This window comes from Xiphophorus maculatus, chromosome 12 (assembly GCF_002775205.1).
Source record: "Xiphophorus maculatus strain JP 163 A chromosome 12, X_maculatus-5.0-male, whole genome shotgun sequence".
In the NCBI taxonomy this organism is placed as follows: Eukaryota; Metazoa; Chordata; class Actinopteri; order Cyprinodontiformes; family Poeciliidae; genus Xiphophorus; species Xiphophorus maculatus.
The window spans coordinates 7732203-7749653 of NC_036454.1; the positions used below are offsets into that span (position 1 = coordinate 7732203).

Below are 17451 nucleotides of genomic sequence, written 5' to 3' on the forward strand. Positions count from 1 at the left end.
AAGAGCTCAACTCCAAGACCTTTTATTTCTGCTGAAAATAAAAAGGGTTTTTTTACATTTTACTGAGGCATTTCTCAATAATATCATTTAGTGAGAGTAATTTCAAACAATTAACTCTCGAGTTAATTGTTTGAAATTAACTCAAGAGTTGTATCAGTTTGAACAAAATGTATAAAGATACAGACTACTGCTTAAAAGTTACTTAGCTAAACTTTTTCATGTAATGATTTTCTAGAGACAGGTATTGTTTTTGTTTATGTACAGAACCATGCTGGTGGTCCAGAATATGAAACATTTTTAGAGCTAATGCAGTGTTGACCAATGGAGGGTTAGATTTTAAACAAGTATTTTATAAATAAATTATTATTTTTCTTCCCTGCCAGCTGTTCAGAGTTTTTCTGCAATCCAGTGTCAAAATCATCTGTGTAAAATATCCATATAATTCTATTTCATTCACTGAATGACTGACATGTTATTATATATATATTTATGTTAATTAGATAAAGCAAAGTACTTGGTAAGATTGAAAGCACTTGAAGGGCCTTAGTTCTATTTTTACAAGAAGTACCAAAAAATGCATTTCACACACATCCTTCCTTGTCATTTTCCAGTGATGGAAACTCTGGTTAGATAAACACAGACCTTTGTTGTTGTACTCTTGTATCCTGGGAATTTGAGTGCAGGCAACCTCTGAGGAGGCACAGCTGGATCTAATAAGATCATGCCCTGGTGCTCCATTTACTCATTCCATACATTAGAACAGGAAATTTGCCACAAGAAGTCAATCCTTAAGCAGAAAAAATTATCTGTTATCAAATTATAAAGCTAATATAATATTTATATTTTAAAATTAATACGTTTTTTGGGGGGGTTACTTTTGAGTGGCCTATATGAGTGAACATTTTTGCTTTTGTTTAAAAGAAAAATTAAAACCCTATCCTTTCATAAATCAACAAAATGGTTCCCACAGTGCAAATAAAACTGGAGGAAGTAACACAAGTGAAAAGATGAGCTTGGAATTGAGTTGTGTTGCCCCTTAACATCAGTAGTACTGAAAATGAGGGCGAGGGTTTATTAGGGTTAAAGACTGGACTTTGAAATTTGTTTTTCCCCTGAGAGAAAACTGGACAAAGGAAAAGGCATCTGCCAGCAGCGTCAAGAGGTCAAAGATTTTAGAAGAGATATAGAGGTGAAGCAGGTAAGAGAAGAACTGAGGAGCTGGAAGGGACATGTAGATGACCGCAGGAGTTTCCCTAAAGGCAGGTATGAGGGTGACGGTGTTAGAAAAGTACATCAGCAGCAAAAGTCTGATCCACACTAACCCCCAGGTTGAAATACTTGGAAGATTGAGTGATAATAAAAGTAATGACCGGGAGCAGCTCAAAAACAAGAGAGAAATTAGTTTCTGAGCTAACACTTTATTGTCTTCCTTCAAATAAACAGTTTGTTTGTTGTCCTGTTTGGGCTTTTTGCCACACAGCATAGCAAATTTGATGCAATTTCACTGCTACCACCAACACTATCGCCACTATTGGCAGCATATTTGAGTAAGACAACCTTACTCAAATATGCTGCAGATCTATGAATATAAGGGCTGGTCATTACCAGAGTGGAACATTTTTGTAGACAGCAAGGGAGCAAAGTCCAACTCCAATAAATTATAAAGCTACTCTGTGTTTGGATAAATGTGTAAAAAGGCAAATTTTGGCTAACACGAGAGCGATTTTCATCTTTATACAGTGATGTAAGTTGTATTTTTACAGCCAAATGTGCAACCCCAAGTGATGAAAAAAAATCAATAAACCTGAGTTAAAAGAGGAAACAAACTGCAATTACTTGTGGACTTAGGACAAACAGCTTTTTAGCAACGGTTGCTGCTCTCTCTTACCGCAAAGTACACAAAAACAATGGTTCTTAAAGTTTTATTGAATCAATCAGAGATTAAATAGGGGTTCTGAACTCTTAAGAAGTGATAAATTCAATTCGTTTAGGGGACCCAGCTGCAGCACATATTTTTTCACCATGTTTATAACTCTTTTATTACCTTCTATTAGGGCTGCAACATGTGGGTATTTGTATTTCACTGTCACGGTACTATGGACATCTCATCTAAAACATTTCACACCAAATTAATGCAAGAACGACTAATAATTACTGGAGTTTGAAGACCCATGGGCTTGTTTTCAATCAGTAGGACCTGAATTCAGATTTAATGTGATATGTCCACAGGAGAGAATGAGTTGCAGGCTATGTCAAGCCCCTGATCATTTAAAAGTGTATTTATGGTTTGTGTACTTATTTTGCGTCTTGAATGTAAGGCACATTCTATAGGAGCCAACATTTAATGCCACTAAACATATTTACGTAAATCAGTCCACTTTATTTGTGGGCCGAGTTAAATATTTTGATATATCTATGGTCATTTATTTTTTTCTGTATCCTACATAACCCTGTTAATTTAGACATCTTTTGTGTTGTGATCTTTAAATTTTATTCAGAAAACTGTATGTCACTGTACAAGGGCTTTACTTCATCAACAGAATGGAAAACAATGTGTGTGGACAAAAACGTCTTAATCTGTCTGAAGGCCACATAGCCTGCAGAGCTGCAGGAAGACGAGCGCTGCCACAAAGTTGGACGTATTGTTGTGGTGACATTTGAGCAGAGGATCAAACTGCTGATGAATAATCCATCTTGAAAAACCAGCTCTCTCTGCCGAATGTCAAACGGCAGCGGGATCCTTTGTTTGAGGAGTAGACAGTAAAACTTTCACTTCATCAACATCAGAATGTTTTGTTCTGCAATGCAGAGAACGTGCCAGTTTACACAACAGAGAAAAGTTTAATCTTAGAAGTTAAGGAATTGGAAAAGTTGTATAACCTCGTCTCTGATGTTTTTGTGTAGTAGCATATTGCCCCAACTTTAACGAAAACAAATTTTACTAAAGCCTGAACACATGATCCTAATTTTGAGTGGAAAAGGAGACTCCCACATTCGTCCTCCGTCATGCTGTTTCACCTGCAGCTGCACTGCAGGCTTCAAATATAAGACGACATGAACTTCCTGCTCTCCTCTCCCTGTTTACCACAACAGCTCAGATGTTCTCTGCTTTACTTTGTTCATTATTGTCTTAATCTGAACTGAGTCTGCCTAATTAGCATGCAACCAAGCCTGGCAGGAGTTTGGGGCTTGTAGCGTGTCTCAAGGGTAGTTGGAAAAAAAAGATGCTGAATTAAAAACTCTTTGGATTGAGTGGATAAAACAAATGCAGAGCCAACTTTTATGACACAAAGGGTTTGACGACCTTGAAGCTACCCCCCTATTCTTTGTTTTCTGTAAATGAAAGTACACCACATGAAAAGCTGGATGCTGTGTTTATCATTCACAAACATACACTGACTTACCCACCCTTCTGAACTAAATTATCACGGAACAGGTTTGTGTTATGAAGGACTTTAGCCTTCAATTGAGAAGGAGTGTAATTTAAAAGCTGCTGTCAAGAATACTTTCCTGTTTGAAAAAGTGTTAAAGTAGGAACTTGTCCAGACGAAAAGCAATGGTTTCCAGACAGAGTAGTCAAGCAACTTAGTTCAAAATGACTAGAGGGAAACCCAGGGGAAATTTAGAGTTGCAGCCACTATTTAAAAAACTATCAAATATTATTTCTTACGGTATAACATAAGATGTCATAAACATGGTTGTGGAATCCAATGTCTGTTTACCCCATTTTAAAGTTACCTCTATCTGCAGATTAAACTATTGCCAAGAATGATCTTACAGCAACGCCAAAAGGATTTCTGCAAACTAACTAAAGATTTTGAAGCGCACCATTATTCATCCAGAAACAGAGTTTGTAAGGACATAAAAAAAGAACCGGTTCAGCAAACAGACACTGACCTTTTAGTTGAGTGAGAATAAATTACATCACCCTGTCCAGAAAACCTAAACAGTGAACCATTGTTCACTTTATTTGTTTTATTTTTGCCTTCAGTCAGAGTCAAGAAACTCAATTTCCAAGACTTTTTGTTTTGTTTTGCAGCTTGTTTCAAGCAAAGTATCAGTTTGAAAATGAACTCCTGTAAACCTGCGTATCAGCTGCAGCCTGCTCAGAAGAATCAGAAGCAGCGTTAGTGGCTCAGATTGTGTGCACAAACATGGAATTTACCATGTAACAGAATAAATAATCAATTCTCTTTTCAAAGATTGAAGGCATTTATTCACTAGTAACACAATTTCAGAAAACCAATAAACACTTTATTTTTCCACAATAAATGGACAGACTGAACAACCTCAGGTGGCTGAACAGAGCACAGAAAATTCCTTCCAGATTGAGGCTTTTGTGGTTGAAGGTCTTGTTCTTTGAAAAGTAGCTGAAAGAAGCTTGTGATGCTGCAGGATTTCTTTCAAGTACATTACCAGACAGACAATGGGATCAGTGATGTGAGGTTCAGCGGTAACAGAGACACACAACACCTTAACAGAAGGAGTCTTTGAATTACAGGGCAGGTCCTGTTTACCAGCCTATTCTCATCCAGGCTGAATGGTGTACCTCTTTCTTTAATTCAAATGTGAGTACAGAGACCTTAAAATAGTAAAACATTGGAAACAATCTGTGTCTTAACAAATTTCCTAGGCTAAGAAATGTACAGTGTCTTGAATAAGTATTTGGTTAAATACAACGGGCAGTTTTCAAATGATGATTGTGAAGAACAGTGTATTGGTCGAAACCCAGCTACTTGAAGCCTCCTTGCTGAGGAATTGTTGATTTGTGCATTTTAGTTTTGCTCAGGTCATTTTGGTCTGACTGTAAAATTTGTTTGATCTGAAACATTTAAGTGGTTTAAAAAAAAGCTGAAAGAACAAACCGTTAAGGAGGCAAAAACATTTTCATGGCACCTTGTAACATCCCAAACAGAAACTCAGTCTAAAACAGCAAAGCATGGATGTGATCTTCAGAAACATCAGTCTCATTTATCTGTCATCCTTCTGGAGGCATCTTTTTCAGAGCTCCACAAAAAGGAATTTGCTAAGACTGCAGATGAAATATGGACGGGTTGGTTTCGGCAGATTCACCGATGGCAGCCCTGAGAGGACGAGATAATTACCACCCTGACAAGCTTTGATCACAGGTACAGTTATTCTCAGAATGTCTGTGATGTTAGAACAATGAGATGATGGCCTTAAGATTCACATAAATTCTCCCCAGTTTTGTCTTTTTTTTTCTCCATCGCACTCTGAATAGAAGCTCTGTCTAGCACGTGAAAAGACAAGGAGGACTAAATGAGGGCTGGTGATGTGTCACGGCTTTGCCGTCTGTACCAATCTTCTGATTTGGAGGAGTGAAGATCGGCATGTGTTGACGACTGCTGTAAAATTCTGAGGTGGAAATGCTGCGGGTAAGTCATCCACTCGTAAATACTGTGGGTGGAATGATTCATAGCGGTTTCTTTTTGGTGAAGAGGAAGCAAATTATTCAATAAAACGACAGAGGGATCGGTGAGCACCGCGATGAAGTTGGTTTTAGAAGAGGTGGGTGTTGAGTCGCAGGGGGGCATGCTGCTGGGAAGGTGAAGGTGCAGATGTAACCTTGCTGCACAAAAGAAAGGTTTAGTTCATTGAAACGTCTTTGAAAATGCCTCCACACCGCAGTGCGGCTCAAAAGCAAACAGACCTCCTACACTACCTGCCTGCACCAAACCGAGAGGCAGCATTTCTTCACAGGGCCACCCACTTGTAGGAAGGAAGAGACATTTGTGTGAGTGTATGTGTTTGATGATAAAACAAATCAAATGAGTCAGTTTGTTCATCTGTCATCAAACAGTGAACACCAGGGATCAAGGCTGTTTAATTTGCACAACTTGTTGGGGTTTTTCAACCTTACTCAGTCATTCTTGCAGGTTTTATTTGCTCCTGTATTCTGCTCATCAATCCTTCACTTATGGTGTTCTCATCAAGGCTAAGATATGTCAGGGATACCTGAGTCCTGCAGAGCAGCGCCCCCATGATGTCATTTCCTCCCACATCGCTGATGCCGTTCCTGTCGAGGTCCACCTGCTGCAGACTCGTGTTCTCTTTCAACATGTCTGCCAGCAGCCTGACTCCGGGGTCCCCCAGATTGTTCTCATCTAAGATGATCTGAGTCAGAGAGTTGTTGCCTTTCAGGCTGTCGAAAAGTTCCTTCCACGCAGACAGATCAGCGCTATCTGTTTGTGCCAGCCCCAGGTACTGCAGCTGTGAGTGGGATCTCATGTATGATGCTAAAACCTTGACCCCATCGCTGCCGAGGCCATTTCCACCGATATCCAGTTCCAGAAGCGTAAAAGCCCTAAAAGAGCTCCAGCCGGTGGGGAGCTGCAGCAGAGCATTTTGCTCTAATGGGAAAGGCAGCATCTGGTAGATGGCTGCGGCAGCTGCTGCAGTTTGATCCTGCAGCTCCGCTACACCACTCAAGAGGGTCAGCACTCCGTGGTCACGCAGTTTGTTCCCAAACAAGCTGCAAAAATAAAGAAGAAGCAATGTAGGAGTAGATGCAGAAAAATGTATAATCCATATATTTACCTATTTCCAAATTTTGTTATAAATATTAATACAATTGCAGTAAACTTCAAATATTTCAGTAGTTAATCATTTCTTTTTTGTTTTACTTTAACTTTTTTTAATCAAAAGTAGTTTTGATAATTATTTTAGATTATATGTTGTAACATTTACTTTGAGCATGGATGTTTTGCTTTTAACTCCGTTTTAGACCCAATAGTTTTCATACAAAATGTTTTGTGACTGTTTAGTCTGTCCTCTCTGGCATGTAGATATGGAAAGAGTGAAGAACTCCAGGGACTAGTTGTGTCAACAAATTAGCTCATATCCAAGTTTAAATAGGACGTTTAGTCACGTTGTTGCCATCAGTGTCACAAAGACGCTGAAAGACCAAAGCAGTGTCAGCTGACAACTTGAGGATAGCTCACTCTGGTCCTGCATCAAGATTTTTCCATTTCTTTCTTAAAGATGCAACATTCAGATTTTGTCTGTCTACTGTAGATAGTTGTGGGTATTAGGAACAGACATCCAAAGTCTAAAGCAGCCAAAGACCAAAGAAAAAGTGTAAAAATATGGAGCTCATAATAATAAAAAAAAGATATCTGGGCTCTGGGAAGCAAAGTATGTATAACTAAAGAGTGGTTTAATGTAAATGACAATAATGACAGCACTTTTTGTTGAGACAGTATAAATTCACATACAGCTGTAGCAAGACTGTTTATTGTGGAAAAAGGACATAACTCAGAAAGTTATAGAGGTGAGTTTATAGAGCTGGAGAATCTCTTTGCTCATACAAAAAATACAAAGTTTGCCAGTAGAAATCTTTGCCCTGTCTCTTTAATTTATATAATTGTCTTCTTTTGTCAGGGTAAGCTATTTTAAATAATCTCATGACTCCATGACACGTTGTGATTTTTAGATAATCTACTTCTTCGCCAGATTTTTATCTGATATAATAGGATTGGGTGGAACCATGGTCTTACTGTAAGCGTTGGACCTGCGGCTTTACTCTCAGGACGTCCAGCAGGATGTGAGCGCCGTAGGGGCCGATGAGGTTCAGGTTGAGATTGAGCAACGTGACTTCAGACGCACTGTTCTTCAGAACCCCCGCGAGACTGAACAAAAGGTCATCTGTCAGTTCGGTGTTCCTCAGAACCAGCTGCTCAACCTCATCAGATGTGCTCAACACCGTCATCATGGCATCAAGCTGTGTTCACAACACAAGAAAAAAGGTATTACATTATTAAGGCAAGATGTTGTGTTCTAAAGGAATTTAGCTTTTTGGTAAGATAACGGCACACTGCAAAAGCATAAAATCTTTTCAAGTATTTTTGGTTTAGTCCATCCATCCATTTTCTAACACCCTTGTCCCCAGTGGGGTCAGGAGGAGTGCTGGTGCTCCAGCGAACGTTTCGGGCGAGAGGCTGGGTACACCCTGGACAGGTTGTCATTCTGTCGCAGGGCATTTTTGATTTAGTTTTTAGTGGAAATATACTAAGACACATGAAATAAGACAGAACTACATACATTACAAGTAACTTTTCAGCAGGAAATATAAGTTTGTATATTATTATTTCAAGTGTACTAAGATATTTGCACAAGAAACTAGACTGAAGATTTTGTTTTTGCAGTGTAGAAAACATGTTTAGCTTCACAAGTTGAAAAATATCAGAAAGTCAAACAAGACGAAAGTCTATCAAGAAGTTTCCCACAGAACCTTTGACATATTTCATAGATAAAGCAAGAGTTGTGTATTCAGGGCACTAAAGGTTCCACATAATATACACTTTTTGCCTATTTACTTATTTATGTATTTTGTTTCCTGCAGGAAATTATGTGGATTATCTTCTCCTTCGTATGGATATAAATTTGTGTAATGTGTGCAAACAAACAAAAAATAAGATATTAACTGTTTATGCAAAAGGAAGCAGCACAGCTTCAAAGCATCTTGATGCTTGTGGAATAGAGATATGAGGAAGGCAGGTGTTGGAGGCTTAAATACAGAGATGAGAAGAGGGTCCAGGGGAGACATATGGTCTGGCTGTCGGCCACGTCTGCCTGGCCACTTTGCGAGAGCAAGAGGAATTCTTCAGGCACCGCTTAAGATTTTTCATCCTGATCTATGTGACATCCTGATCTGCTCACCTCAGATAAAGTTCAAGGACCATTTGCTGCAACTGTTATATGTTGCAGCAAATTTATCAATTAGAGTAGCCTGGATTTATAGAGAATTTCTGTGATTTTAAAAGTAATTCGACACTTTTGTGGAAATTGTAAGAATATTAGTTTTCAGTTTACTATTTTCTAGAATAAGGTGGAAAGGATTAAAATTAAAATGATACTAAAATGTTCAAGCAGTTCATTCATATCTATCATTGTATATGTTTCATTTTATACAAAATAATGTGCTGGGAATGATAACTTTTCTTTGTGGTTTATAATAAGACTGAATAAAGCATTATAAAACAAATTTGCACCGTATCTACCTCTTTAAAAAGATTTCTAATGCACTTTTGTGTCAGTTGGTCCATTTGTCCCTTCTGAATTGATGTCTGATCAAAGTATAACAGTCAAATAGTTTATGTCTGCAAGTATGCTGTCAGCATGTTTCTCTACTTCCCATGGATTTGTTTGACCTAAAGCTGGAATCTACTCCTGAAGCGAGAAGGGGATTTAACCGATACTGATTGGTTCCTGTATGCCCACAAACCCCAGCAGCACCAACGGAAACAAACTTCCAGAAAACTGCTAAACAGCTGAAACACTAAGTTTCTTTAAATCAATGCTAAAAACGTATCTGTTTAAAGTTGCTTTTGACCCATGATAACTGGAACATTGACCAACATATTTGATGTGTATTGATATTTTTAATGAGGGCACTTGGCACAATGCAATGTTTGTTACTGGTTTTACAACTGGTGACTACATGATATGTTTATGATGTTATGATTTTTTTGACAAAACAATTAGGTAAGCAAATGAAGAAATGTTTTTTATAGATGCTAGCGAAAAAACATTATAATCTCTAGTAAAATTCTCCAGTGAAAGATGCGTCCACCATGTTCCGGCCACCGGACCATAAGCATTCTGTCCTATAAGTATGATGTTTAAACCATCCCTGATTTACAAACTATTTTCTTATTAAAATCCTTTCACCAAGCAACTCATGCATCAACAAAGTTACGATGGTGCAAACTTTATGTTCAGCAATAAACAAACAGAACGGCACTAAACCAAAGTCATTTATTACGACCTATAAGAAACATGTTTACAAAGCTCCACATTGCAGAGGCCTGCAGTTACGCTCTGAAGACATTTGTTTATTTCTCTGAGATTTCCATCTCACAAAAACACATAACAATGTTTATAATAATTTTTCCGATTTCACTTATGTTATATTTGCTTTCTTTATTATTACCTACCACTTTTCAAAAATACTCTTGCAAACGTCTGAAAAAGCAAAGTTTTTAGCTTATTCCTGTTTTATTTTCCTTTTTTCCCATCTGAGCTCCACTCTTCAACCACTTCTTGTTGATAATGTGCCAGTTTAACATTGATGGATGCAAACAGAAACCTTGATGTAAGAAACATGAGGATACTAACTAAAGCATATTCCATGATAATGTAATCATTTTTAATTATTGAACCTTGGTGCTGTTGCACATTACAGGAACCCATATGTGATGAGAAGGTGTGCGCATTCATCTTGATGATTAAGTCAAAGGTGCAATTAGAATAAATGAGGAAGCCTGATCAATGGGATGACCTTTAGAGGTGAGTGGCTGGCCTAATTTATCTACAGAACAGCAATCGATCACATCATCAAGACTCAACTAAACAAGATTACGAGAGGTTTTAAGAAGAGATGTTGATGCTCATCAGCAAGAGAAAACCATCTTCATAAAGACAAATCGAATCAACTCAGAAAATTCAAGACCGCTGTTTATCCTCATCAGAAAGCGTCAACAAAAATCACTACAGATAAAAGTCAAAGCAGTAGTATTAAAGCAGATTTAATGAGTCTACAAGGAAAATCAAATTTAAAAAATTTTTATTACACGTGCGGAAAAAAAACATTTTGTTATATGTCAAAGCAGATTTAGAAGAAGTGTTATTAAACAGACAAGCAAGAATCATTACTGTTTTGGAAAGAATGTACTTCATTTCAACATGACAACATAGCCTCAGATAAAGCAATAGTGTAAACCGTTGCTTTTTGTTTCTGATGTCATTTGCACATAAATATTTCCCTAATGGATGAAAACCAGATTTCCCTTCACCTGTAAAATATTTCTTGTAGGATTCTTGGATGCTGGCTTTATATCCATCAAAAACAACATCTATTATTTAGCAACATTTTTTGTGATTTATTGTTCCTATAGGATTTAGCTTCTCCTGGATTCCCAAATGAATCAAAATTTGTTTTCTTATCGTCTATGGAAAGCAATTCAAGTCAATGCTCATCAGAATATTCTATTTCCATGATCGTGTTTTATTGATGGTTCTAATGTTGTAAAATGAGAAAAACCTATGGTGGAACATTTTAATTTCGTTTATTGCACTTAAGGACTTCAGTGAAAATACTACCAAGGTTTTGTTCATATTCAGGCAAAAATATTGATAATTATTTAGAGTTCTCAAATTGTCAAGCACCACTATCACCATATTTACAGTAATAAAAACTCAAATTAAAGAAAAAATGGTTAAAAGCCTGGGTTTGAACGTAAACACCAGATTATTTTAATATAATTTTTAAAGAAGGCCAGAGATAAAAGTGTCACATATATTTTATGAATATATTACACTTGATGTTGTTTTTGGGAGGTTTATTTCTTTATTCCTCACTCTTTTCTTTTCCTGGCGTTTCAATCCGTCTATGTAAACTTTAGCATTTTGATTGATTTTTTATATCAACTCTGACTTGATGTGTTGCAGCAATTATAATAAACAATACTAAAAAACTAAATGTGTTTTAGTTTGGAGTTGTAATTGCATTTCCCAATCTAAAAAAACCAATCCAAATGCTTGCATACAGTAATTCCAAAATGTAGTCATCTGGCACAGCCTGTGCTTGTAATTTTAAGGCAGCAGTGCTTCTGGCAGAAACACAGGTTCTCTCCACAGTGGATTTGTGTTGGACACACACCTGTGCCTGCAGGTCTTGTTCTTGTACAGGCTCCTCTTTGGCAGCATCCTGGCCTGCAGTGTCCACCTCCTCCTCTGCTGGCTCTCCATCAGGCTGCAGTACTGTGTCACTTTCTGCACTCAGCTCCACATCGGAGTTTTGAGCTTTGGGGCATGATGACGACATCCTCTTCTGGAGCCGGCACCTCTCTAGGACTTAAAGAGAGAATCAAACAACTAATGGGTGATAAAACCATGTGAAAGGAACACAGGACTTACATATGAGAGTCAAACTAATAATGTTCAGTTTGTGCATCCATTAAGCAATAGAGAAAGTGAAACAGTTTAGATTTATAGATGTGGGAATATGTGTGTCTGTGTAGGCAACATCTGTACAATCTCTCCCACACATCATCAATCTTCCTTCAAGCAGACGCTGCTCAGCGTGCTTCTTGCAAATTCAGTCATTTTTTCCCCCCAAATTGTATTATGTAAATGAGTTACAGCCCTCCAGTGGGACTCATTTTAATTCTGCTGTTATGCATAGTCTGTACTCACTGTTTGCCTTGAACCAGTGTTTGTTTGGGCTCTGGTTCAACTCAACACTCATTTCCACACATTCTTTGTAGAAGTCCTTCAGTCTACCCCCATCGCTGGTTTTCCCATCTGATTTAAGGTCTCTCTGCTCCTTTCTGTTCTGCTTAGTCAGTCCCTCCTCATCCTGCAATGAATCTTTTAAAAAGAAATGCTCTTCTTCTTTTATTGCAAAACCATTAAAGAGAAATAACACATGCACAAATCTTGTTGGGTTGAGTTACACCTCCTGTCCAGGGGTGACACTGTAAAACTAGTCTTTGCATTTGTTACTTTAAGGCTGGACGGCTGTGATTCTTTACTGTCAGGAAGTCCACCAAATGCATTTGCATTAAAAGCTTTTGGCTGATCCAAAACCCTCCTGGAAGAATTTTGACAATAATTTAAAAAAAAGATCATATTTCTCCTATTTTAACTCTCTAGTAAATCCCTTAATAATCAAGATACATTAGAGATTTTCCATATTTTCCTAAGACCACTTTGCTCTCTGACTGCAGGAATTAAAACTTTACTTTTGGAACAAGTTTATAGTTCAGCAGCATCTGGAAAACCATTTTTCCAGCAAGAGATGATGAGCATTGTCTGTCCTGTGTCAAGCCACAAGTGATTCGTTCATATTGGATTGCTTCTCATCCAAAAGAACAAGCTTAATATTGGGCACATGAACAAAGAGTGGTGTCATTGCATCATATTAAATAAAAATGTAATATTCGTCTGAGGATTTTCCAGTGTGATGGAGCTCTGATCAGGTTGAAGTGGTTTACAGATGAACCACTTGAACCACATGAATTTTTGGACGTATGGTCAGAACATTTTTAACACTAAACCCAATGAGAACATGTGGTCAATTCTTCAAAAAAACAAATTTGATCAACTTCACAAGTTTATATCAAATATATCAGACTGAATTGAACAATTTAAAAAGAAATCCTTCGACCAAGTTGGGTCACAGGTCAAGTACAAAGTCGTAAAGTGTAAGTCAGTCATGTCCAAAATCCATAACATTTGAATTTTAAGCCCTAAACATTTAATTTTTAATGTGGACTAACAAGTAAGCTAATTATAAATTTATAATTAATAAATAAAATGGATTTTTGCCAAGACGACCGGCTAGTAACATTGAATTCTTAAAAAATCATAAAGTCAGCACTGTTACGTTCACATTTGGTTTAAGCAAATTGATTTTTATGCTTCTATAACTGATGTAAACTAAATGTTGAGGTCAAAAATACAAACACTAGTTTCACTGCCAAAATGTTTGGCTCTGACACCTTTTTTCATTCTGTTTCACAATAATGAAACCAACAGGAATGATCCAGCGCTCACCAACGGTTTTACTTGTCTTGTTTGATGGCATCTGTTCTGTCTGCGGCTTAGTGGCTTTCCCCCTTGTTTTTGAGTGGTTGGGTTTCTGTCCTCTCTGCTCCTCAGATTGTTCAGGCACTGTTGATCTCTCTGAGCCCTTGCCGTCTTGCTCATCTTCCCCTCTGCTTTTCCCACCTGTCTTTCCTTTGCTCTCTTTCTGATCGGTTTGACCCTTGCGTTTTTTCCTCCTGAATTTTTCTTTTATCCCAGAAACAACAGCCTCTTCACTGTCAGTGGATCCTCCGCTGCGTTCCTTAACGTGTTTTCTAGTTCTCCTCACTGATATCTTCTCAGGTTTGGCTGGGATAAAAAGAGGGGATGATGGACACGACTCGATGGTGCCTTTATGGGAGACAAAATGAAAGAAAATAAGTCTTTGTGGTAGATTTTTCAGTTAGACTAGTCCTCTGAAACCCAGGAGTGGGCACAATGTCAAACAATATTGATGAATAAGCTTTGGGAAGTAATGGAAAATGCAGACACTCATTTTCAGGCTTTGTACCATTGCCAGTGTTCTGCTCGAGAGGGAGAATTAAGTTTTCCTTTGTGCCGTTGTTCAGCTGTTGGCAGGAGCTGTATTTGTTGCGGAGACTAGTGCATCTGAAAAAGATGAAAAATGTGCTTTCATCATAAGTCATATTTCCTCCCCTGTGCCACCATCATCACCACCATTACTTTTTTAAGCAGTCTTTCTCTTTTGTTCCCAAATGTCTAGTGTTATATTTGCCTACTTTGTTTTCTCTGGTACTAATTTAAAATTTCTGCCGACATGTGGCTGTACCTTCACTGTAGAATGAAACCTGACCTGTAGCAGGGGGTCCCACCAGCCAGCCAGCTCAGTCTGAAGTAGCTTTTCCTGCCCTGCTGAAAGCCGGGAGCGTAGCGGTACTCACAGCAGGAGCTGATCCGAGCCACCATGATGCCGTTGACATACAAGCTGGCGCTGAAGGGGAAACCTCTGTGCCTCTGAGACACAAACTCAAACTGCTCTGAAAAATAAAAGTGGGCAAAAAGGTTGAAAATAATATTTCAACCTTTGGTTAAAACTGAAGGTCTCTCATTTCCATCAATACAGGAGCAGCTATATTCTTTACTCTTTAGATTCAAAATATTTATTGGGTTTATTTCAATATTTCAGTAAGCGTATAAGCTCTGTCACATCAGATTAAGTCAATCGAATGGCATCTAGGATTGTTAGAAATATTCAAACGTTGCTGGATTGCAGCAAATTTGTAAAATCCATTTCACTCTCATCATTTCGGACTGGTCTCTGGTTGCTCAGCATCAATGTTATTCCTGCTGCTTTCCCTGACTTCCTTCTGTTTGCTCAGTATTAAAGGGCATCTCAGTATTGTATTGCAGTATATAATCTGCTTCTTGTACGTTTTCCTCCTCTCTCTTGATTGCTAAATATGATGCCAGGACTTCTGTTTGACAGCTTAGCATGCGTCCAGTGTGCATTTTCTCTGCAGTCTGAAAAACTCACAGTTTCTTTCAGTCCCCCAGCATTAACCTATTTATTGCAATTTTTATGTCTTCTTAACAAATGTGAACCTTACTACCCAGTAAGGAAACACATGCCGATTTCTATGTGCAAGAAACCTGGACACAGCGCTTTTTATTGAGTTGTTGTGAAAATTATAGATTACTCAACAGGTGCTGCAGCTTCAGATACTCTTAAAACCAGATTGCAGTGATGCACCTCCACAAACATTTAGTGAAAGCTCAAAACACTAAAAGAACTCTCACAGTCCCTCCCACTTAATGGAGAGTGGATTACGATCTTTATGCTCCCAGAACCCGTTTCTGAGGCCCTGCAGAGATCATCGTCCACACTCTGCTGGATTTTAATCTTGTGGTCCGGTCTTAGTCTGGTGTTAAGGGAACTTAAAGCCAAATCATGTGGACACAATCGAAGACACTAAATCTACACCGGCATCTTTATGTCTTGTTTAGTAAAGTAGACTTTGATGGAAACACTTGAGTTTGGTAAAATGGGAAAAAATTGAGTGAAAGTTACCAAAGTTAGTGGAAAAACCCAAAAATAACAGCAAATTTAAAAAGAGTATCTAAATAGCTGTAAGTTCCATAAGCTGTAAAAAGTTTCATAGCAAATAACTGATGAGTAATTTGAAAGGCAGCATGTTAGAATGAAGGAAATAAAAAATAAAGCAGGATTGTACAAATGATACAGAGAAGTAATGATCTTCCTAAGCAAACAAATACTAGTCAAACCTTAGCAGTTATTTAGGGAAAATCTGGACTTGTAACATATTACATTAGCTTTTGAATCTGTTTCATCTTAAACAATTAACAACAGCTTCAATTTATTCAAAATTATAAGAGATTTGTATATTACCTCCTGCACTAACAAAGCCCTTAAAGACACAGAGGTTTTCTCCTCCATTGACTTGCTGAAGCACCTTCAGTTCATCCTTGGTGGACTTTGAGAGTGACCGTCGCTGACTTGGTCCTAAGTAGGTCATAGTCACTGTCACATTGGACTTCTTTGCCTCCTTTTGGGCCTTTAGGTTACTCTGCTATAAAGAAAGACAAGTCATACATACTGGCATTTGTGCTATAAGTGAAGATGTTATTCTCAAAGTTGATGTGTTAAAAGCAGAAAAAATGAGCTAAAGAAGTCTATGCTTTGACAGGTGGGCTGTATCAGCTCCAAAAGATCACCAATGCATCATTAGGCATTAGGTCATGATCACTGTTTGATTGTGGAGTCCACTGAAATACAGTTACCTCAGTCTGAGCTGTAGCAGTCTAAAATGTTGGTACACAGCAGGATGGAGCCATGCTTTCATGTTATCGGCATCAAAATCTGACCTAGCAATCAGATTATTACTACTAAACCGAAAAATCATCGGACCAGGTTACTTTTTTTTAAAAAAACCTTCTCTGTCACCAAAGAAATAGCTATGTGTGTAAATCACAACAGATCAGCAGTTTCTGATAAACAAAGTTTAGCCCATCTGGAATTGAAAGATACATAAATCATCTAATTTACTGTATGATCAATGGAAGAGATACACCAAATAAAGTGACTGGTTAGTACATAACAGTATATATAAATCTTTTTCAGCATGAATCTGATAAACAGTCACTTCACCTGTTTTTCTGTGTGAACTCTTGTTCTCTGTGAAGTAACTGATGAGAAGGATCCTCTCCTTTTGTCATACAGATAAGGGCAGGACTGACTCAGAGCTCTGCTGAGTGAGTTCAGGCTTGGAGCTTTTTTTGAGATGGCTGGAAGATAAAGGTCACCTCTTGCCAACTTTCTGGTATCAGCTGTGGGATCATTCAGCTAAATCCAGCATACACAAACAAATAAAAAGAGCTTTTTAAAAAGTTTGCAAAGGTCTGATGACTATCACCTTGACTGTGCACAGAACCATTAAAGTTTCTGAATAAGAAATCTTTCAGCATTGTCAAACCTCTCTTCATGTCTCTATATCTGTTTCATGTTAACTGGATTCTTCAATTATGTTTTGGCTCAATATTTGAGAAAAAATGCATTTTATTTTAGCTAACCAGCCTTTACAGCCTGTTTGTTCATTTCTTTATAACCATATGGGCGTCCTGTACTCTGGCGCCTCTCAAAGGTAATGGGTAGTACTGCAGAAATTACAATAAAACGAAGAAGGGCATTGCTTTTATTTTTAAATACAACCTAAATCGATATTGCCCTTAAAAACACAAAAAGCATTTGAATGTAAGCAATGAAAAGGAAAAGTAAAGTAAAACACAGTGGTATTTTGATCATAGGACAACATTTTTCTCTTTTTCCCCAGACTATATTCATTGAATGATAAAACATTACATTAT

At 37.8% G+C, this 17451-nt stretch overlaps 1 protein-coding gene across 1 annotated transcript; it reads right to left on the reverse strand.

The window, feature by feature from the left end:
* Positions 1-5877: 5877 nt before the first annotated feature.
* LOC111610333 (glutamate-rich protein 3-like) lies at positions 5878-16103 on the reverse strand. Its single transcript, XM_023344040.1, has 8 exons — positions 15977-16103; positions 14423-14606; positions 14120-14217; positions 13579-13959; positions 12217-12390; positions 11681-11874; positions 7518-7741; positions 5878-6493 (listed from the first exon to the last, which is right to left on the reverse strand). The coding sequence occupies exons 1-8, from the start codon at positions 16101-16103 to the stop codon at positions 5878-5880; spliced, it is 1998 nt and encodes a 665-aa protein (XP_023199808.1).
* Between the last annotated feature and the right edge of the window lie 1348 nt (positions 16104-17451).

Coding starts and splice junctions, on each gene's coding strand:
- LOC111610333 (XM_023344040.1), bottom strand. CDS start 16,103: ATGACCTACTTAGGACCAAGTCAGCGACGGTCACTCTCAAAGTCCACC. Junction 12,391..13,578: donor CAAGACAAGTAAAACCGTTG/GTGAGCGCTGGA, acceptor TCTTTTTAAAAG/ATTCATTGCAGGATGAGGAG. Junction 7,742..11,680: donor AACAAGACCTGCAGGCACAG/GTGTGTGTCCAA, acceptor TTGTGAACACAG/CTTGATGCCATGATGACGGT.